This window comes from Leucopleurus acutus (assembly GCF_964270905.1).
Source record: "Leucopleurus acutus genome assembly, chromosome: X".
In the NCBI taxonomy this organism is placed as follows: domain Eukaryota; kingdom Metazoa; phylum Chordata; class Mammalia; order Artiodactyla; family Delphinidae; genus Leucopleurus; species Leucopleurus acutus.
Window position 1 is genome coordinate 91,607,478 of NC_139148.1, and position 23,637 is coordinate 91,631,114.

General features: G+C 35.2%; 1 protein-coding gene across 1 annotated transcript in view; it reads left to right on the forward strand.

Moving 5' to 3' along the window:
- Window positions 1-23,637, forward strand: part of IL1RAPL2 (interleukin 1 receptor accessory protein like 2) — a gene marked incomplete at both ends in the record, with an annotated part of 1,088,726 nt that overhangs the window by 804,986 nt on the left and 260,103 nt on the right. Inside the window, one exon of the mRNA XM_082865016.1 lies at window positions 133-207. Coding sequence (XP_082721142.1) covers window positions 133-207 — 75 coding nt within the window. The remainder of the gene's footprint in view (window positions 1-132; window positions 208-23,637) is intronic.

Consider the following 23,637-nt stretch of genomic DNA (forward strand, 5'->3'; position numbering starts at 1 on the left):
GTAGGAACACTGTCTAATAGATGTTTACGTACTGTCAAGTCTACAAACTTTAAATATCATACACGATAGAATCTTTCTCATCCTGTAATTTATCTCAATTTTTCCATTACCTTCTTTCATTTTCTCTTCTAGCTTTACTCACAGACAAACCTCCCAAGCCATTGTTCCCCATGGAGAATCAGCCAAGTGTTATAGATGTCCAGCTGGGTAAGTCTCCTTCTGGGAATAATAGGTCCTAAACTTCCTCTCTGTTAACAGATGGGGAAAATTGCATGAACCAGGAAAGGTTTATTGCTACTGTTATTACATGCAAATCAATTTGTGTCTGCTCATTTATAACCCTGGAGTTCATTGCAATAGCAGTTTAAGGAAATGAGTTTGTATTGCATCAAGGAATGGTAATACTAAGTGGTTACACTGGGTATTAAGTGTGCTGTAGGACAGAGCTTTTTAAATCTGTGATTGATAGATTCCTGGGTGTCGTGAATTGGTGATTGGTACAGAAAACTTTTCATGCTTGTCAGTCCCAAATTTTTATTTAGAGAGCACTAACTCCTGGAGAACAAGCCCTTTTTTAAAATAAAAGAGCCCCTCAGTACAGACTTTAAAACGATCTGATAATATTATTTCCAATGGCACAATCCAGGGCTATTTAAAACGTATTTTTAGGTTGAGATCCTAAATATTTATGAATCATCTGGAGTAGGAAAATATAACAAGTTGATTCATGGGTGCTAGTGCCTTTTTACAGATTCAAAGTCACAAGGTGTTGAGCCTCCTGCCACTAAACCTTATGTTTCAAGAAATTTAAGCTTGAAATTCAGAGGCTTGCTAGGGTCTCTTTCAAACCACAGCCTTTACTCTAAACTATATTCTTTAACATCTGTGAGCTTTCATCTATCTTGGGTTTTATTCTATTCTTCAGTTCTAATAATTTCTTCAATTCTAAACAAGAGAACTGGGTAAATATGCTGGTAACATATTAGTCGTACGTGACCAGTGGTACCTACCAATTATATAGCTAGGGAAGATGAATTGGCCCCAATATTACAGTCACTTCGGAAGTTTTTGACTCAACTTTTGATCTTTCCAATCCAACTTGGATTGTTAGAGACTTATTTCTATCTTAAAAATAGGTGAGAGAAAATTACATTCCTAAGAGCTTGTTCATTTTTTAAGAATGAAATATAACACATTATAGTTAATGCAGCCTAGCAGTATGAGTACCAGAGTTAAGTATTTTAAAACAAAAAGAAAATAATAAACATGTTATTAAGAGTGGGATGGTGAATATTTTGTTGATAATGTTGAAGATTAGACTATGGCTCTCTCCCCACCACTTGTATATTATTTTGCAGAGTCATCATATTTTGTTAAAGCCAAATCTAGATGTGCAGACACACTCCTTCAGTAAGTTTTATATACTCACATCTTTCCATCCACACTGATATACAATACCTCAAGGGTACTCTGGTTTGCCAGGGGTTACATGAAGCCATAAGATGATCTTGTATCATTTGTTGAAGATTCAAGTGAATAAGTTATTTCTATATGAAAACATAAACTAAAGAGTAGCAAGCAAAATTCACACAACTATTTCAATTAAAACATGACTAAATTTTGTGTTTGTGGCCCCTAGGGGGATACTTCTTCATTCTCCTCTGTCATTAAGCAAACTTCAACAGAAAAGTTTGAGGAGTGTTGCTCTAAAGGAAGGAGGGAGACCCTTGTAGGAAGTAAATTTCATTCAGATTCACTGGGTGTCACACTTGTCTGTTGTATTCAGGACATCTCTAAGATGTGTACTTTTTATAAATATGTATTCCAACACAGGTATGTATACCAAAATAATTCACCAACACCACCCTGTAAAATCATTAAAGTAATTTGCCTCCAATTTACGTTAGATGCAAGGCTGAACTTTTCAGTTTTTAGTTTGTTACACAATTTGGAAACAACTTTATTGACAGAAAAATGGAGACCTGCCCATTTTTCATTCCAGAAAGGCTGTTTCTCCAAGATGCTAAATCGACCATGTAATTCAGAGAAAGAAAAACAAAATCACTTAAACAAGATCTTTGGCATTTCAAGGAGCACATGACTGGTTAATTTTAAGTGATTTTTAACTTTTCCACAGATTTATTTAGTACTGTTTATTCACAACTGGAAATTATTTTGTAATTTACTCATGCCTCAATAGTAAGGTGATGTTAGAAGCACTATAAATGCCAGAGAGCTCTTCAGTGTTGGTGGGGGCTCTGCAGTCAGAATGATGAGGGCTTAGAAACCCTAGGCATAAAAATGAGCTAGAGAAAGATAACTGTGGTGATTGGACATCCCTGTCTATATCTTGAAAACTTTTAGAATTAACTAAGATCTCAAAACTTCTAGAAATTATTTTCCTTCATTTTTTAAAGTTTACCTAGCACATGCAGTTTTACACATCCTTAAACTAGAACTAAAATTAGAACTACCCAAAATACAACAATCCAATCTAAATGGCTAAGCACATTACCAAGTTCAGTTTTGTCAAATCCCAATATTTGAAAATTTGGGATAGCATTGTAGTGGATTAAAGTTAGCCCCAGATTTTCTCCTATTCCTACCATCTAAACATAGTTTCTCATCCCCCTCCCCTTGAATCTGGTTGGCCTAGGATATACTTGACCAATAGAGTATGGCAGAAATGATATTCTGAGATGTTGGAGGTTGGGTCAAAAGGAATCTTGTAACTTCTCTTTGGATCTCTTGGTCTGGTCTGAAACTACCATGCTGTGAGAAACTCAAGACACATGTAGAGACCCTAGAGGTTGAGATGCCATGTGGAGAAAGAAAGGCCAATAAAACACCAAGGCACCAGACATGTGAGTGTATGAACCCATATTGGAAGTGGATCCTCCAGTCCCAGATGCCCTGACCTATGCCATGTAGTTCAGAGATAAACTACTGAGCTGAACTCTTCTTAGATTTCTGACCCAAAAAGTCATAATCAACCAAAAAAAATGGTTATCACTAGTCACTAAGCTAGGTATAGTTGGTTAAACAATAGATACCTGGAACAAACATTAATTAATTTTCTCTAGAACATTTTGAAGTCCACTTTACCCATGAACAAGAGTCTCATGCAGGCATTTTATGCAAAGTTAGAAATATTGTAGGAAATATTTGAGTATCAGCTTCAAGATAGTTTTAGAAAGCATGATCTAGAATTATTATTTACGTGTTTGTTTGAGGGCTGCACTCAGTTAACAGTTCTGCACATTTGTAAAGGCAATCCAGTAAATGAAAATTTTCAGTCCAGATGAACACTTTTTAGTGCATGGAGTTGGCATCAGTACAGATATTTTGTTGTGTCTCTAGAGGAAAATAAACATCTTGACTTTCTCTCTCCTATAGTGTAATCCATTACTCATCCACAAGGTTATAGAAATTTACATATTTTTGCTGACATAGTGATGACAGTTTGGTTGTTGCTAAATTTTGTTCACACTATAATGCTGAAAGAAGATTAATCTTAACAAATAACTATATATGTTGAGATGATAAACATGTTCTTAACAAAATAATATTAAAATTACTGCTCTCACAAAGCAAATCTATTCAGCTAAAGCTGCCTGTGGTAATGTATGAAATATAAAGATAAAAGCAATGTATAAAACACACACACAAATCCAGTTTGGCCTTATTACCTTCCATTTATTTTCTCCCTCTGAAAGTAGAAAAAATAACACTGCATCACAGTATATTAATTTATATTGTACTTTAATACAAAATTATTAAAGCATCATAGTGATATCTGCCCCACTTGAAATGTATTGATGCTAGGTAGACCCTCTTTTGGTTACTGTTTCTTTTATAGAACACAAACGCATGCTTTACAAACTGTTACAGACGCCTAGAAACTTTGAAAAAGCTATAAACAAATGTGGGTGAAAAGATTTGAGATCTGACATTTCATTTCAGTTAACGGTGAATTAGGAGATGTGCCCTGTTCCTCTCATTGATGATGATAACTATTTTCCTGGGAGTTCCTAAGACTTAAACTACCAGTCAGTGTTATGCATAAAATAAATATACCAGGAAGAAATAGAAAACATGAACAGACCAAACACAAGCACTGAAATTGAAACTGTGATTAAAAATCTTCCAACAAACAAAAGCCCAGGGCCACATGGCTTCACAGGCGAATTCTATCAAACACTTAGAGAAGAACTAACACCTATCCTTCACAAACTCTTCCAAAATATAACAGAGGGAGGAACACTCCCAAACTCATTCTACGAGGCCACCATCATCCTAATACCAAAACCACAAAGAAAGAAAACTACAGGTCAATACAACTGACGAACATAGATGCAAAACCCCTCAAAAAATACTAGCAAACAGAATCGAATAGCACATTAAAAGGATCATACACCATGATCAAGTGGGGCTTATCCCAGGAATGCAAGGACTCTTCAATATATGCAAATCAATAAACGTGATAAGCCATATTAACAAATTGAAGGAGAAAAACCATATGATCTTCTCAAGAGATGCAGAAAAAGCTTTTGACAAAATTCAACACCCATTTTTGATAAAAACCCTCCAGAAAGTAGGCATAGAGGGAATGTACCTCAACATAATAAAGGCCATATATGACAAACCCACAGCCAACATTGTTCTCAATGGTGAAAAACTGAAACCATTTCTTCTAAGATCAGGAACAAGACAAGGTTGTCCACTCTCATCACTATTATTCAACATAGTTTTGGAAGTTTTAGCCACAGTAATCAGAGAAGAAAAAGAAATAAAAGGAATGCAAACCAGAAAAGGAGAGGTAAAACTCTCACTGTTTGCAGGAGACATGATACTATACATAGAGAATCCTAAAGATGCTACCAGAAAACTACTAGAGCTAAACAATGAATTTGGTAAAATAGCAGGATACAGAATTAATGCACAGAAATCTCTTGCATTTCTATTCACTAATGATGCAAAATATGAAAGAGAAATTAAGGAAACATTCCCATTTATCATTGCAACAAAAATAATAAAATAACTAGGAATCAACCTACCTAAGGAGACAAAAGACCTGTATGCAGAAAACTATAAGACACTGATGAAAGAAATCAAAGATGATACAAACAGATGGAGAGATATACCACGTTCTTGGATTGGAAGAATCAACATTGTGAAAATGACTATACTACCCAAAGCAATCTTCAGATTCAGTGCAATCCCTATTAAACTATTAAGGGCATTTTTCACAGAACTAGACCAAATAATTTTACAATTTGTATGGAAACATAAAGGACCCTGAATAGCCAAAGCAATCTTGAGAAAGAAAAATGGAGCTGGAGGAATCAGGCTCCCTGACTTCAGACTATACTACAAATCTACAGTCATCAAGATGGTATGGTACTGGCACAAAAACAGAAATACACATCAGTGGGACAGGATAGGAAGCCCAAAGATAAACCCACACACATATGGTCACCTTATCTTTGACAAAGGAGGCAAGAATGTACAATGGAGAAAAGACAGCCTCTTTAATATGTGGTGCTGGGAAAATTGGACAGCTACATGTAAAAGAATGAAATTAGAAAACTTCCTAACACCATACACAAAAATAAACTCAAAATGGATTAAAGATCTAAATGTAAGGCCAGACACTATAAAACTCTTAGAGGAAAACATAGGCAGAACACACTATGACATAAATCACAGCAAGATCCTTTTTATCCACCTCCTAGAGAAATGGAAATAAAAACAAAAATAAACAAATGGGACCTAATGAACCTTAAAAGCTTTTGCACAGCGAACAAAAACATAAACAAGAGGGAAAGACAACCCTCAGAATGGGAGAAAATATTTGCAAATGAAGCAACTGACAGAGAATTATTCTCCAAAATATACAGCTAACGCAGTTCAATATCAAAAAAACAAACAGCGCAATCCAAAAATGGGTGGAGGACCTAAATAGACATTTCTCCGCAGAAGATATACAGATTGCCAACAAACACATGAAAGGATGATCAACATCACTAATCTTTAGAGAAATGCAAATCAAAACTACAATGAGATATCAGCTCACGCTGGTCAGAATGGCTATCATCAGAAAATCTACTAACAATAAATGCTGGAGAGGGCGTGGAGAAAAGGGAACCCTCTTGCACTGCTGGTGGGAATGTAAATTGATACAGCCACTATGGAGAAGAGTATGGAAGTTCCTTAAAAAAACTCAAAATAGAACTACCATATGGCCCAGCAATCCCACTAGTGGACATATACCCTGAGAAAACCATAATTCAGAAGGAGACATGTACCACAATATTCATTGCAGCACTATCTACAATAGCCAGGACATGGAAGCAACCTATGTGTCCATCAACAGATGAATGGATAAAGAAGATGTGTCACATATATACAATGGAATATTACTCAGCCATAAAAAGCAACAAAATTGAGTGAGAGAGAGGCATGGACATATATACACTACCAAACGTAAGGTAGGTAGTTAGTGGGAAGCAGCTGCATAGCACAGGGAGATCAGCTCGGTGCTTTGTGACCACCTAGAGGGGTGGGATAGGGAGGGTGGGAGGGAGGGAGACGCAAGAGGGAAGAGATATGGGAACATATGTATATGTATAACTGATTCACTTTGTTACAAAGCAGAAACTAACACACCATTGTAAAGCAATTATACTCCAATAAAGATGTAAAAAAAAAATTGAGTTATTTGTAGTGAGGTGGATGGACCTAGAGTCTGTCATACAGAGTGAAGTAAGTCAGAAAGAGAAAAACAAATACAGTATGCTAACACATATATATGGAATAAAAAAAAAAGCTTTTGATGGACCTAGGAGCAGTACAGGAATAAAGACACAGACGTATACAATGGACTTGAGGACACGGGGTGGGGAGGAGAAGCTGTGACGAAGTGAGAGAGTAGCATTGACATATATACACTGCCGAATGTAAAATAGATAGCTAGTGGGAAGCAGCTACTTGCACAGGGAGATCATCTCCATGCTTTGTGACCACATAGAGGGGTGGGATAGGGAGGCTCAAGAGGGAGGGGATATGGGAATATACGTATACATATAGCTGATTCACTTTGTTTTACAGCAGAAACTAACACAACACTGTAAAGGAATTATACTCCAATAAAGATGTAAAAAAAATAGAATAGTTTTGAGGATTGTGGCAAGTGAAAGCAATTTCAGGCAAATGTAAATGGATTACCAAAGGTGGATTTAGAATAAGTGTCTTCAAACCTTTTGTAAAAGCCTAGATAGTAAATATTTTAGGCTTTGTGTGCTATATGTTCTTCACTATAAGTATCATGTAGTGTGAAAGTAGCACAGATATTTATATGAGAATGACTGAGTCCTCATAAAACTTTATTTATGAGAACTAGGATTTCAATGTTACATACATAATTTTCATATGTCATGAAATATTATTCTTCCTTCAATTTGTTTGCAAATATTTGAAAAATGTAAAAATCATAGCATGTGGACCATACCAAAACAGAAGTTGGGCCCGCTGTGTCCCCGGGGTTGCAGCTTACTGGTCCCTGGTGTAGAAGCAAAAAAGTACTAGGCGCCTCAGATGCTGAACATCAACTTCATGTTGAGTAAAAGTTTTTACTCACTAATTGTTAATATGGTTATTTACATTACCCTGAGGATTTTAAATGAAAATAATTCTTGTGGATAACCTTGGATCATTATGCTCATGACGACCATAAGATATTTGCTAAAGTATGTAAATTAGTAAATTGCAACTCGCTAGTGCTGTTTCCTATGTTGGTTCTAAAAATTAAGCAAAGACTATTGTTTTGATAATAAACCTCAGGGTATAGAAAAAATGAATATAAACACTGTTTATTTTCTTTTTCTGTGTTAAAGAGTCAAAAAGGAGGCCTGTGGGCCTCAGTCATATAAGAAAAACTCAGACCAGTGGAATAGTTCCAAGCTAATTGAATACCAGATGAATCTGATCCAGTATGAAAGAGTCTCTTTATGTCTCTTCTATTCTCATTCAGAATTTGTTTTATTTTTATAGGCTGTTTAAATTCATACTTAATGACTGTGTTATGTGCTACTGGCTCAAAAACTTTCTCTGTGTGTATAAGGAGTTTTAATCTTCATCAGAAATCAATGTCACCATCAGTTTCTACTTAAAATTATATTAGGTCCCCTAAGAGACCACTGTATACTACAAGAGAATAAGGGAAAATATAATATTTAATGCAATACTCAGGACTACAAGGCAAAAAAATAACTAATTGAACCCTAATTTAGGAAATTAGCTGTTTAGCCAAATCAATCTTATTTTTAAACTCAATATACATAAAAACATTTTTTGCATTCTTAGTTGATGCCAAACACTGTGTTAGAACCTGGGGATATAGAGGTTAACAAAATGAGGGCCTTGGCCTTAAGGTGTTTCTCAGTCTAGTGGGGAAGAGAGATGTGTAAGCAGAATTACAATGCAATATGATAACGGCCAAAACAGAGATAACGGCCAAAACAGAGATGGGAAAAGGGAGAGTGACATTTTTGTGGCAAGACCTCATAAATTAACAGTTCTATACTCTTTGACTTTCACTCAATATAATGACAAATCTCTGTAACCTCCATCCAAGTATTAAATTTATGTGAAAATAATTAAAAATTGCCAAGATATAACCTTTTATAATAATAAATTATCTACCATTTCTTCAATATGGTAAATACTAAAAATGGAAACTTATGATATCCCTGAGTCTCTTCAGTTTAGCAAAATTAGCCAACTATTTCTAAAGTTGTCATAGAACAAATAATCCAAAGCAGGTCACCAACAAATTGAGCTAAAGTGTCAAGCCATAATTAATATCAATATAAATAGCAATACATGATTATTCCATAAGCTCGAATCATGTATGTGTCGTGTATATAATGGTGGTAGCAAGGGATTTATTTAATTATTTTTGTTTTTGTATACCCCTCCTATGCTTTTAACTTCAAATAACTCCTTAAAACCTTCACTTAATTTAATCTTGAATAAGTGAAGACTTTGGAGAGGAAGAAGAAGGGTATCATGAGTTCACTCAGCATTCTTGGCACACATAATTGGAGCTGGTTCATGGCAGCATTCACTGTCCCTTGTAGATATTCTAGGGTTAGTGAGCTGTTTCCAAAAGATCTATTTTTTGCAGGATAACATGTACAAGCTTAGCCTGGGGCTACACCAAACTGCAAACTATTCTATTCCCCAGATTGTACAACGTGTGCATTATTTACAGCTTTGGAAATTCTGAGCCAAGCCTTTTCCCTAAGAGTTGGCTGCCATATTAATGCTTGAGATTGAATCTGGTTTACTTACTTTGTCTAAGTTTGTATAACTTAATAGCACAGGGAGATCAGCTCGGTGCTTTGTGACCGCCTGGGGGGGTGGGATAGGGAGGGGGGGAGGGAGGGAGACGCAAGAGGGAAGAGATTTAGGAACATATGTATATGTATAACTGATTCACTTTGTTATAAAGCAGAAACTAACACACCATTGTAAAGTAATTATACTCCAAAAAAGATGTAAAAAAAATCATACTTGTTTTGAGGCACTTGACAATGAAAAGCAAAAAGTTAACACTTAAGATTTATCTGTAATGTAATGAGTTAATTATGAACATCTTAGGAATAACATGATTGTTGACCAGACCTCTATTCCATATATTGCTATTTGGGGGCATTGCTGAAGTTTATGGCTCATTGAGATAATTAATATAAGCTTGAGGGTGTTTCATCACACTTTCACTAATGCCAATACAATGATTTTATACATATCAAAGCAAAATTTGAGAATTTACTATGTATAGACACTGCAATAGGCATGTGTACATACACTGTCTTATTTATTCCTCACAAGAGCCCAAAGTAGTAGTAGGTACTGTTGAACCATTTTGCAGATGAGGAAACTTGGCCTCAGACAGATGAAATAATTTTCCTGAGGTTACATATTTAGTAAGTGGTAAAAATGGGATTTCGATCAGATTTGTCTGACTCCAAAGTTTGCGTTATTTTTATTGCAGCATACTGAGTATGGTAACTTTATCTAGGCCCAAAATTATATCCTCAAAAAAGCTATCAGGCCAATAGAGACATTTTAATAATAATAACAACAACAATAATAATTGTATTATATGTATTATAACTACATGTGAAATAGTAATTATTTAGCAATAGCTCTACTAGTAATAATTATTATTGTTATAATAATATTTAGTATGATTATTTAATAATAGCTCTACTACTACTACTAGTTTTTATTGCCAGTAGTAGTTGTTGCAGTGGTAGTAGTAGTAGCAGTAATGATAGTAGAGCTATCATTTATTGCTTGCTTACCGCATACTGACACTATATTAATACTTTATATGAGCTATCTCATTTAATCCTCCCAATGACTTTGTGGAATGGATGCAACTATTTGTCCCATTTTTAAGAGAATCATTAAGATATTATTCATACACCATACAACTGATCTACTTAAATCATACATTTCAATTATTCCTAATATATTCAAAATTGGGCAACCCTCACCACAATCAATTTCAGAACATTTCAACATCCCCAAAAGAAACTCCAAACCCATTAGCAGTCACTTCTCAGTCCCGCACCTTCACCCCCACCACCATCTCTACGCAACCACTAATCAATTTTCTTTGTCTATAAATTTACCTATTCTGGACATTTAATATAAATGAAATCATACAACGTGGTCTTTTGTGATTGGCTTCTTATACTTAGTATATTGTGCTCAAGGTTCAAACATGTTGTAGCTTATATAAGTACTTCACCCCTTTTTAACTGCCAAATAATATTCCATTGTATGGATATACCACATATTATTTATCCATATATCAATTTAAGGACATTTTTATTGTTTCTACTCTTTGGCTATTATAAAGAATCCTTCTATAAATGTTAGTGTACACATTTTTGTATGGATATATGTTATCATTTCTCTTGGGTTATCATTTCTACCTAGGAATAGAACTGTTGGATCACTGGTTACTCTATATTTAAACTTTTAAGGAACTGCCAGATTTTTCCCAAAGCAACTACACCATTTTACATTCTCAGTAGAAATACACAAGCATTCCAATTTATTCACATCCTCACCAACACTTGTTCTTTTCCATTCTTTTGATAATAGTTATCCTAGTAGGTATTTAGTGGTATCTCATTTTGGTTTTGATTTACACTTCTGTAATGGTTAATTATGTTAAGTATCTTTTTTGCGTGTTTATTTGCCATTTGTATATCTTTGGAGAAATGTCTATGGATCATTTTTAAAATGAGAAAATTTGGCTCAGAGAGGTCATATAACTTACCCAAGTTAGTAAGCAGTTTATAAATAGTGAGGCCTAAGTAAGTTGACACTCTTAACACTCACCCATAATGTCCATTAATGTTAGTACTGTTGTTTACTCAGTCTCTTTGCATTGGGGGCTTAGTTCTGTTCCCATTTTAAAATGGATTTTGGACAGAAGTCGAGTGATCCTATAAGTTAAAAGAGTATCCTGTGTGAATTAATTCAGTGGGAGAATAGGAATGAGTAAGAGAGAATTATTTTGAGTTATTGACCTTTGTAACGCATGCCAAAACACATTTTCAAATGGCAAACTAATTCAGAACCTGCAGGCATACCTGAAAACAGGCTGTGAAACACAAGGCAGTATGGCAAAACTTTCCAAAGGGATGTACACTTAAGTGACCAGGAAGCTGCATGTATGCTTCATCATCTGAACAAATACCAAGAAATTCATCTGTGTCACTCAATAATAGGAGGGATAGATTAGAGACTAAAAATACGTTAGGGGGCTTCCCTTGTGGCGCAGTGGTTGAGAGTCTGCCTGCCGATGTAGAGAAGACGGGTTTGTGTCCCGGTCCGGGAAGATCCCACATGCCGCGAAGCGGCTGGGCCCGTGAGCCATGGCTGCTGAGCCTGCGCGTCCGGAGCCTGTGCTCCGCAACGGGAGAGGCCACAGCAGTGAGAGGCCAGTGTGCTGCAAAAAAAAAAAAAAAAAAAAAAAAAAAAGTAGAGAGTTTCCTAACTTTTTTTTTTTTTTTGCAGTACGCGGGCCTCTCACTGTTGTGGCCTCTCCCGTGCGGAGCACAGGCTCCGGACGCGCAGGCTCAGCGGCCATGGCTCACGGGCCCAGCCGCTTCGCGGCATGTGGGATCTTCCCGGACCGGGACACGAACACCGTCTTCTCTACATGGGCAGGCAGACTCTCAACCACTGTGCCACCAGGGGAGCCCAGAAACTCTCTACTTTTGGAACTTATTAGGAATATGTGTCAACTAAGGACACTATTCCCTAATAGCATGTTTTGTCTTTATTAATATCAATACCATCAGCTTTATAATTCTTTTCAGCAGTTCTGTCCTCTAACCCATTTTAACAAGTGGATAGTGTATGCTTTTTAAATATCTGGAAAGGGAAAAAATAAAGCTACCTCTTTTGACTATGTCTTAACATCCAACATGAACAGGGGGGAAAAAAGAATAATTTAGACACCCCTTCCAACTCAAATAGCTTATTTTATGTAAATAAAAGTGGATTTTATATTATAGGTAAACTTGTAGAAAATTGAGGGAAATATCACCTGGCTGGTTCACACATAAATGACTTTTAAGTGTCTTCAGAATTGAGGTGGAAGTGTGGCTTTGCATCATTTAAATAAGTCCCTTAATTATTTTATACACTTCATTTGTACAGATCTGGCTTAAGCTTTGGAAGATCTTTTGCTTCTTTAGAAATAGGTTTTTTTTTTCAGAAATCACATAGAGATATCAGGAGTGTTATATAAATATATGGTTTTGTTAATAGGCACATGTGCTGCTGTTAATTAGAGAACACCCGAAATTTTCCCACTTTCCTTCCCATCCTTACCCTAATTATCTCCTACACTGTTATGGTGGACAACCATAGATCAGACTCAACACAAAATAAGGGCCAGGCAAGAGATCTGGAGGAAAAACTCAGAGGTTTCTGAAGACAGAGCTGACAGTCTAGAGTCAAGGTAACAACCTGAAGTCTGGAAGTTTACAGCAAGGTGGTGAGCAAATAGGTCAGGTCAAAGAACACACCAATCTTGGGCTCCTAGCAAGGTGAGAAAGTCAAAGGCTGAGAAGCCATCCAAAATCAAGCAACACATGGATACTGAAAAATCAAAAACAGTGGCATTAGACCTGTAAGAGTTGGCACTTGTTTCCCATAAGAGAAAGGTATTGTCACTGGGCATGGTCCCTAAAAAGGAAGTTGGAAAGAACTGGGGCTTAAAGTAATGCAGAGGAGGATTCACCTGACAGTTAGGAGCAGTTTATGAGCACAGGGGTGAGAAAGGGAGCTCCATCAAAAAGAGTGAAAGGCAAACTTAGCCTGAGACCAGTTCTGATAGAAATAGTCTAGTCTTTGCCAATACCTGAATTTTTAAAATTGAATTAATAGTATATGCATCATGTCCAAAAATACATTTTAGTTTTGTTTACAAATGCAGTATCAACCCCAGAGCTTCCATATATTGATATTTTGCATATGCTTTATACATTTGTTTTCCATGAACAGCAGCTTTGGTCCACTGAGGGCCTATAACAGGTAGTTTGTTTCCTTCATTGCAAATGTGTTGGGAGTCCTCCCATTGCTATAATGATGATTTTCCATTTAATAGCTAAGCTGTTTGATACGATTTTTACTTGGTGAGATGATAACCATGGTGTGTCTCAAGGCTGATTGTGATGATGAGTCAGCAGAGGAACAGAAAAAAGGTGAACATTTGGAGTGAGACCCTGCCATAGAGGAGAGGGAATTTTGGTTAAGGCCCAAACTGAAAAACCCTTATCTCAATTATGGGAAAATATTAAGTTCTTTAGAGAGGAAAGAATTGTGATAATTTTAGATAAGAGAATTACAGAAGGGAAAAATTATTTTTTTAACTTTTTAATTTATTTTGGAATAGAGCTGATTAACAATGTTGTGATAGTTTCAGGTGCACAGCAAAGGGACCCAGCCATACATGTGCATGTGTCCGTTCTGCCCCAGACTCCCCTCCCATCCAGGCTGCCACATAACACTGAGCAGAGTTCCTTATGGGGAAAGGATTAATTTTAATACTTATATCTCATATTTATGCAGTATACTTCTCTAAGTAACTCAAAGTTTTTGTCAGGTACTATTTACTTAATTTCTTTAATATTTTTGGAAAATAGGATGAGTCATTATTAACCATTGGCGTGTTGAGATTAAAGTTCTTTGTGACACCCACAGGCATTTTAACTAAACATACTAGTGAGGAATTAGCTGGACCAGTAATAAATGAATAAATGTTCATTTATTCATTAAATAAATGATTATTAGCCTGACCAATTATCAGGCAGCTCAGAATTACTGTTGACTCTGCTATTATATATGTACAATTGTATAGCAAGGATGATCTATTTACTCACTTCTGGATGTTTTACTACTTTCTATCTCACTCTAGTAATTAGCTTTATTAACCTAGTAACAGCTGTTCTCATGAGTGACCACTTAGTATATCAGACTAGTAGGTCTTAAACTTTGAAGATTGGTAGCCTGTGTTTGCATTTACTCTTTGGCTCTATGTGTTGATTCTTGGTATTTTAGTTTTTATATTCTTCTGATGTGCAAAGTATTCTTAAAGAGGACAGGTAAAAAGCAAATAAAATGGTGATAGTAGTGGGTACATGTTAACATTTGCAAAGGACAAGAGGGAGACCCTGCCTTCATACAATGTGTAGAAATAGTTCAGTAAGAATGGAATTTCTCTTTGTCAAAGGCAAGTCCATGGTTCTATTAGTCCTCTAGGCTATTGTTTCTTTTAAACCTTCTATTTGACTTCTGTTATGTCTGTATATGCCAAAGAATAATTCTATTAATCACCTTCAGTTGTCTTCTCCAAATGGATTGTTTTATTATATTTAATCTACTCTTATCAGCATCTTAATTACATCCTTTTATTTATAGCAGACGTAAACTTAGTACAATTTATTTCATTCTACAGATCTGGAAACCAGCATCACATCAAAAGTCACTGAACAAACAGACCAAGATCATTCAGTATAAATGTCTCAAACTTTTCCCCTCTGTTTCAAAATGTCTCTTAATTTTTATCCTTTCTTTTCCCCTTTCCTCTATTCTAGGAAGAAGAGGTGCCATGAATTCTTTCCAAATTTAAATTGTCTATGCCTGCTCTTTATTCCACCCCTTCCCATGTCTTTTGTTACCCATGCATTATTTTCTTTCAACTGCATTTTAAACTCTGTCCCAAAGTAAATACACTAATTTTTCTCCCATCCTAAACAAAATATATATTAGAAAAAAAAAACATTTTCTGTATCCTGCTTCTTCTTCTTCAAGATATACTGTTCTGTCTCTATTTTTCCTGTCCACACTCAATTGCTTGATACATAGACCATCTGTTTTACCATATATCATTCACTTCCCACCTTACTGAACCTGACTTCAATGCCACAATTCTGTTGAAGTTCACCTCTCAGTTATTTAATTAATTATCTTCTTATAATTAATTCTGCGGCCTCCTCTATTGCCTCTTCCATTTTAGGATCATTTTATACCTTTTGGCACCGTTGAATATGTTCTTTTCCAGTACCTTGCTTGGCACACAGTACATGTTTAGTGTGTGAAGAATACCTCCATTTTCTTCCAAATCTCCTGTTTACTCTTCTAGTTCTTAACCTAATTATCTTCTTGTTTATTCTCAATTTCTCTTTCTAATCTCTCTTCCTACAACTACTTCGTTAGTTGGTGTTAGTGGGAAATAGGATCAGTACAAGTTTAAACCATAAGGATAATTTTTAAATATTCACAAATTTACATTATGAGAACATGGGTTTGGCTAATATGTAGGCCTTTATTAAATAAGATAGAAGTGCCTGCTTTGGTTTATTTGGTAAAAAGGAATGTCTATTCTTAATTAATGAAAGCTTTAAGAAGGGACTCTCATTTTGAACTAGGATTATTAATAAGATTTCTCCAGTAACTAAGATATTAATTGAACACCCACTGTGTATAAGATCCTATGGAGACACACAGATGGCTAAATGTAGACATAGTTCCTATGGAGACTAGAATTTATCTGATGTGATTGAGATAAACAAACAATACAGAGTATGAGGTGACATCAGTAAGACAGTAGAATAGGAAGCTTCTGACCTTGTCCCTCTACAGAAACACCCACTTAACAACAATAAATGATCCAAAAAACCTTTATGAAAACTCCAAAAATTGGATAGGAAGTCACATTACCCCAGACAAGCTCAAAGCCAAGAATAGTTACATTGAAAAAGTAAGAAAAATCACATTTCAACCATGTCACCTTCTCCCCCAAGCTGGCATAACCAGCAGTTGGAAGAAAAACCCAACTTACAGCTTCTCCCTTGGGAGGGAAAGAAAAGAGTAGAACATACATCCAGTGTTCCAGATTTTCAGGGGACTGAGCAAAGGACTGGTTCTGTCTCTCCTGACACAGGGTACTGATGGGGAATCAGCATGCCTGGGATGCCTAGGGGTCACAGAAATTTAAATAGAGCCAATTGGCTTGAGGCAGTGCAAGACAGCTTACAGACAGATACCAGAGGGAGCAAGATACTACAGGCTCCAGAAAAAACAGTGAATATAGCTAGAGAAGATGCATTCCCAGAAGAGTTTTGAGAGGCTCTCAGAATATCTAGACAGCTTGATTAGTGAAGGCATTTCCCTGTGTGAAGATTTTCTATAAAGAGTGGGAGAGGTGGCTGTGTTTTAAAATGCATGGATAACAACACAAACTTTCAAGGCACACAAAGAAATAGGAAAATGTGGCCTAATTGAAGGAACAAAATAAATCTCCAGAAATCAACCCTAAAGAAATGGAGGAATATGGATTACCTGACAAAGAATTTAAAATAAGCCTCATGAATATGTTCAACAAGCTCAGAAAAATGATGCATGAACAAAGTGAAAATATCTACAAAGAATTAGAAAATTTAAAAAAAAACAACCTAAATTTTAAAGCTGAAGTACACAAAAACTGAACTGAAAAGTTTGCTACAGAAGCTCCACAGTAGACATGATTAAGCAGAAGAAAAATCAGTGACCTCAAGACAGGTCACTTGAAATTATCCAGTTAAAGGAGCAAAAGAAAAAAGAATGAGTAAACAAAGCCTGAGACTTATGGGATACCAGTAAGCAGATCAGTATATGCATTATGGGAGTCTCAGAAGGGGAAGAAAGAGAAAAAAAGGAGAAATTTTATTTGAAGAAATAATGGGAGAAACCCCCAAATCTTGGAAAGGTAGTGGACATCCAGATTCAAGAAGCCCAAAACATTCCAATAAAGATGAACACAGAGAGTCCACACCAAGACACATTATGAGTAAATTGTCAAAAATCAAAGACAAGGAAAGAATTTTGAAAGCTACGAGACAAAAGTGACTCATCATGTACAAGCGACACCCATAAGACTATAAGTGAATTTCTCAGCATAAACTTTGCAAGCCAGAAGAAAATGGAATGATATATTCAAAGTGCTAAAAGAAATAGAAAACTGCCAACCAAGTATACTATATCCAGCAAAACTGTCCTTCAAAAACAAAGGAGAAATAAAGACTTCCCCAGATTAACAAAAACTGAGGGAGTTTATTATCATTAGGCCTGCCTCATGGAAAATGCTGAAGGAAGTCCTTCAGGTTGAAATGAAAGGACACTAGGCAGCAACATGAAAACATATGAAAGTATAAAACTTGCTGGTAAAAGTAACTATACAGACATATACAGGAAACTGTAATACTGTAATGGTGGTGCATAAATATTTTTAATTATGGTATAGGAGTTAAAGGACAAAAGTATACAAATAAATATAACTATAAAATATGTTAATGGGTAACAATATAAAATATGTAATTTGTGACATCACTAAAACAGAATTTGGGGGGAAATGTAGAAGAGTAGTTTTTCTCATGAAATTGAAGTTAAGTTATTATCAACTAAAATATATTGTTAAAACTACAAGGTATTTTATGTCAGCCGCATGGTAACCCAAAATAAAATGCCTGTAGTATATGTATAAAAGATAAAGAAAAAAGAATCAAAGAATGTCACTACAAAAATAAAATCAGGAAAACACAGTGGAAGACAGCAACCAAAGAGGGATGAAAAAGCTGCAAAACAGACAGAAAACAACTAACAAAATGTCAAGAGTAAGTCTTGCACTATCACTAATTACTTCAAATCAAAATGAATAGATAAAAATAAAGCCAACTAACAAACAAACAAAAATCAAGAGAAAACTATTTGGTGTCTACAGGAGCCTCATTTAGATTTAAGGGCACACATAGGTAGAAAGTAAAAGAATGGAAATTATGTCCTATGCAATGTTAACCAAAAGAGAGAAGGGGTGGCCATACATAGAGCAAACAAAACAGAGACTTCAAGACAAAAACTGTCACAAGAGATTAAAAAAAGACATAAAGACATTATGTAATGACAAAAGGCTCAATTCACCAGGAATATAAAACAACTATAAACATATATGCACCCAATATCAGAGCACCCAAATATATAAAGCAATCATTGACAGAGGATTTCAAGAACCCCACTTTCAATAATGGATAGAATATCCAGACAGGTCAATAAGGAGACAGAGGACTTGGCCAATGTACTATAGACCAATGCATTTAACAGATATATACAGAACAATCCACCCAACATCGTCAGAATAACATTCTTCTGAAGCACACATAGAACATTTACCAGGATAAATCACATGGTAGGTCACAAAATAAGTCTTAACAAATTTTAGAAGATTGAAATCATACCAAGTATCTTTTCTGACAACAATGGAATGAAACTAGAAACAAATAGCAGGATGAAAATTGGAAAATTCATAAATATGTAGAAATTAAATAACACAATTTTTAACAACAAATGGGCAAAAGAAGAAATTAAAAGAGCAGTTTGAAAATATCTCAAGATAAACGAATTTAAAATACAATATACCAAAATTTAAAGGATGAAGCAAAAGCAGTATTGAGGGAAGTTTATAGTGATAAACACCTACATTAAAAAGAATAAAGTTTCAAAATTAAAGAAACCTAACTGTACACCTCAAATAACTAGAAAAAGAACAAATTAATCCCAAAATTAGTAGAAGGAAGGAAATAAGAATGATTAGAGGGGAAATTAATCAATTAAAGAATACAAAAACAATAGAAAATATCAACAAAACTAACAGTTTTTTTCTGAAAAAAACAAAATTGACAAACTAGATTAAGAAAAAATAAAGAAGATTCAAATAAGTAAAAAATTAAAGAAGAAAATACAACTGATTCCACAGAAATAAAAAGGATTATGAGATCACTATGAACAATTATCTACTAACAAATTAGATTACCTGGAAAAAAAGGATAAATTCCTAGGACCATACAACCTACCAAAACTGAATCATAAAGAATTAGAACATCTGAACAGACCTATAACTGTAAAGAGATTAAAGTAGTACCAAAAACTTTCCAACAAAGAAAAACCCAGGAGTAAGTGGCTTCACTGGAGAATTCTATCAAAAATTTATATAAAACTTAGTACCAATCTTTTCAAACTCTACCACAAATGTGAACTGGAGGGATCATTTCCAAACTCATTTTATGAGGACAGCATAACCTGATAACAAAGCTAGACAAGGGCACTACAAGAAAACAGAACTGCAGGCCAATATCCCTGATGAGTATGGATGCAAGAATGCTCAACAAGATATTAGCAAACTGAATTCAACATTGCATTAAAACGATCTTGCACCATGACCAAGTGGGATTTATCCCTGGGGTGAGAGGATGATTCAACATATGGAAGTCAATCAGTGTGATACACCACATTAACAGAAGAAAAGACAAATATCAATATCACAGGATTATCTCAATAGATGCAGAAAACCATTTGGCAAAATTCAACACTCTTTTATAATAAAAACAATGACTAAGCTAGGAACAGAAGCAAATTACCTCAATATAATAAAGGCCATATTTCAAAATTCCACAGTTAACGTTACATTCAATAGTAAAAAACTGAAAGATTTTCCTTTAAGATCAGAAACAAGTCAAGGATGCCATCTCTTGAAATATCTATTTAATACAGTACTAGAAGTCCTAGCCAGAGAAATTAGGCAAGAGCAAGAAATTAAATTCATCCAAGTCAGAAATGAAGAAGTAAAATTTTCTCTGTTCATAGATGGTGTTATCTTGTATGTAGAAAACCTTAAAGATTCCAGAAAAATTCCTGTTATCTAATAAATGAATTCAGCAAAGTTGCAGGATATAAATCATTAAAAATTCTGTTGCATTTTTTATACACTAACAATGAGCAATCCAAGAAGGAAATTTTAAAAATCCTATTTATAGTAGCATTAAAAAGAATAAAATACTGAGGAATGAACTTAACTAAGAAGGTGAATTACTTGTACACTGAAGACTATAAAATATTGCTTAAAATATTGCTGAAAGAAATTAAAGAAGACACAAATAAATGGGAAAACACATCATGTTCATGGATAGGAAGACAATACTGTTAAAATGTCCTTATGACCCCAAACAATCTACAAATTCAAAGCGAAAAATTCCAATAGCATTTTCCACAGAAATAGTAAAAAACAATCCTAAAATTCAAATGGAACTACAATGGACCTAAATAGCCAGAACAATCTTGAGACAGAAGAACAAATCTGGAGGCCTCACACTTCCTGACTTCAAAACATATTATAAAACCACAGAAACCAAGCAAAGCAGCATTGTACTGGCCTGAGAATATACATATAGACCGATGGAATAGACTAGAAAACCCAGAAATAAACCCATACATGTGTGGTCAAATGATCTTACAAAAAGGTGTCAAGATCTCTCAATGGGAAAGGATAATCTCTTCAATAAATTTGTTGAGAAAAATGGATAGCCACATGCAAAAGAATAAAATTAGACCCTTTCTTTACACCATACACAAAAATCAACTCAGAGTGGATTAGAGACTTAAATGAAGGCCTAAAACTATACAACTCCTAGAAGAAAACATGGGGAAACCTTCAAAAGTTTGTTCTTGGTAATAATTTCTTGGATATGACACCAAAGGACAGGCAACAAAAGTAAAAATAGATGAGTGGGACACAACACACTAAAAAGTTTCTGCACATCAAAGGAAATAATCAGTAAAGAGGCAACCTACAGAATGGGAAAAAAATATTTGCAAAACATTTCTGGTAAGGGATTAATACCCAAAAATATAAGGAACTCCTACAATTCAGTAACAAGAAAACAAATTACCTGATTTTAAAAATTGACAAAAGAATTGAATAGTCATTTCTCCAAAGAAGACATACGAATGGTCAGCAGGTTTATGAAAAGATACTTAACATCACTAATAATTAAGAAAATACAAATCAAAACCCTAATGGGATATCACTGCACAGCTGTCAGGATGTGCATTAAAAACAATAAGCAAACAAAAAAACCCCAGAAAATAACGAGTACTGTTGAAGATATGGAGAAATTGGAACCCTTATACACACTTGGTGGAAATGCAAAATGGTGCAGCTGCTATGAGAAACAGTGTGAATATTCCTCAAAAAGTTAAGGATAGAACTAGTATTTGATCCAGCAATCCCACTTCTATTTATCCAAAAGAACTGAAATCCGTATCTTGAAGACATATTTGCACTCCCATATTTTTTGCAGCATTATTCACAATGGCCAAGGTATGGAAACAATCTAAAAGTTCATCAACAGATGACTGGATAAAGAAAATGTGTTATACATACAATGGAATATTATTCAACCTTAAAAATATAAGCATATGAATCCTGTCATGTACAACAGCATGGATGAAACTTGAAGACATTATTCTAAGTCAGTCACTGGAAGACAAATACTGCATGATTACACTTATATGAGGTAACTAAAAGAGTCAAACTTTTAGAAGCAGAAATTAGGATTGTGGTTCGCAGGGGCTGGGGAGAGGGAGAAAGGGGGATTTGCTTTTCAATGGGTATAGAGTTTCAGTCATGCAAGATGAAAAATTTCCAGAGATTTGCTGTACAACAACAGGCATATAATTAACAATACTGTACCGTACCCTTAAAGCTTTGTTAAGAAGGTAGGTTATGTGTTATATGTTTGTTGCTAAAACTAAAAAGAATTACTGAGCTGTTGTTAAGAAGTATTCTGAGATCTTCCAAACCAGAAACCTCAGGCTTAAAATGCACTCTTCCCTTTACCACATCTTGCATATCATACTAACAGTGCTTAGGATTCTCCCTACTTAGAATATTATGTATCATTGCTTAAACAGCTTCAGATCAGGCTCCCATATTTCTCACTGGGGCAGGTATTATTATCAATTCCAAACAGGTGTCTCTGCCTCCAGTCTTGCTTACCTTCAATCAATTCTCATACATAACCAGTAAAATGTAAAAATGTAACTCTCATTTATATCTTCGAATTAAATAGCTTCAGTAACTCTCCATTACCTATCTAGAAAAGAAAACACATTTTGCCTTGATTACTGGCTGCCACCTACTTTTCTAGTCCTATCCTCTCCTTGCACCCATTATTCTAAATATACCAAACTGTTTCCATTACTTTCACTTGTGAAGCAACCCATGCCCTTCTCCACCCACAGTCACCTGTCAAAGACTATTTTTATAGAGCAAAATTGATTTTAGCATCACCTCCTAATGATGCTTTTACTGATCCCTGATCCATAATTCCAAGAAGAAGATATATCTCCTTTTAAAAAATATCCCTACTATATCTTATGAATTTTGTGTCCCAGCATATATAGCTCTTAATTATACCTTTATTTGTTGATACGTCAGTCTGTATTTACTAGACTGTGAACTTGATACTTAGATATTTTGTTCAACATTTTTCCCTAGAAATTAGCACAGTGCCTGATGGTCAGTGAATTTCACATACACATGAATAAATGAATAAAAAAGTGAATGAATATTTGAGATAACCAAATTCCAGATGGCTGGCGCTATCCCTCACAGTAGCCCTCCTATTAACTTTTGTATACTTTCACAAACTAAATTTACTTTAGAAGAGAACCTGTGGTTGTATTTCATGCTATCAAGAAACATAGAATCTTAGACTTAGAAGGAAACTTAGTGGTTTTATTAGTAAGGGTAAATAACTCCAGCAAGTATAATAACCACAAAATCACAGTGGCTGAACATAATAAAAGTTTACTTTTTGCTAACACAAAGTCTAGCTGGGTGTTCAGATGATTTTCTGTGATAGTAGCTTTACCATTTCCTAGTGACCTTTCAGAGCCTTCTGCTGTGTCCTTTTTGTTTATCTAGGGAAGGGAGGGAGAGAGAGAGAGGCAGAGAAAGGGAGAGAGAGGGAGGGGGGAGGGAGAAAGAGAGGGACAGAAGGAGGTGGGGAGAGAGGGAGGGAGGGAGGGAGGGAGATTGATTGATAGATAGATACATCACAAGAATGTTTTAAGGTGCCAGAACAGAAAGTAGTGTATTTTACTTCCAACCACATTTTTTTGTTCAGAGTTCAGCTACATGGCCAACCTAATTTCAAGGAAGGCTGTAGA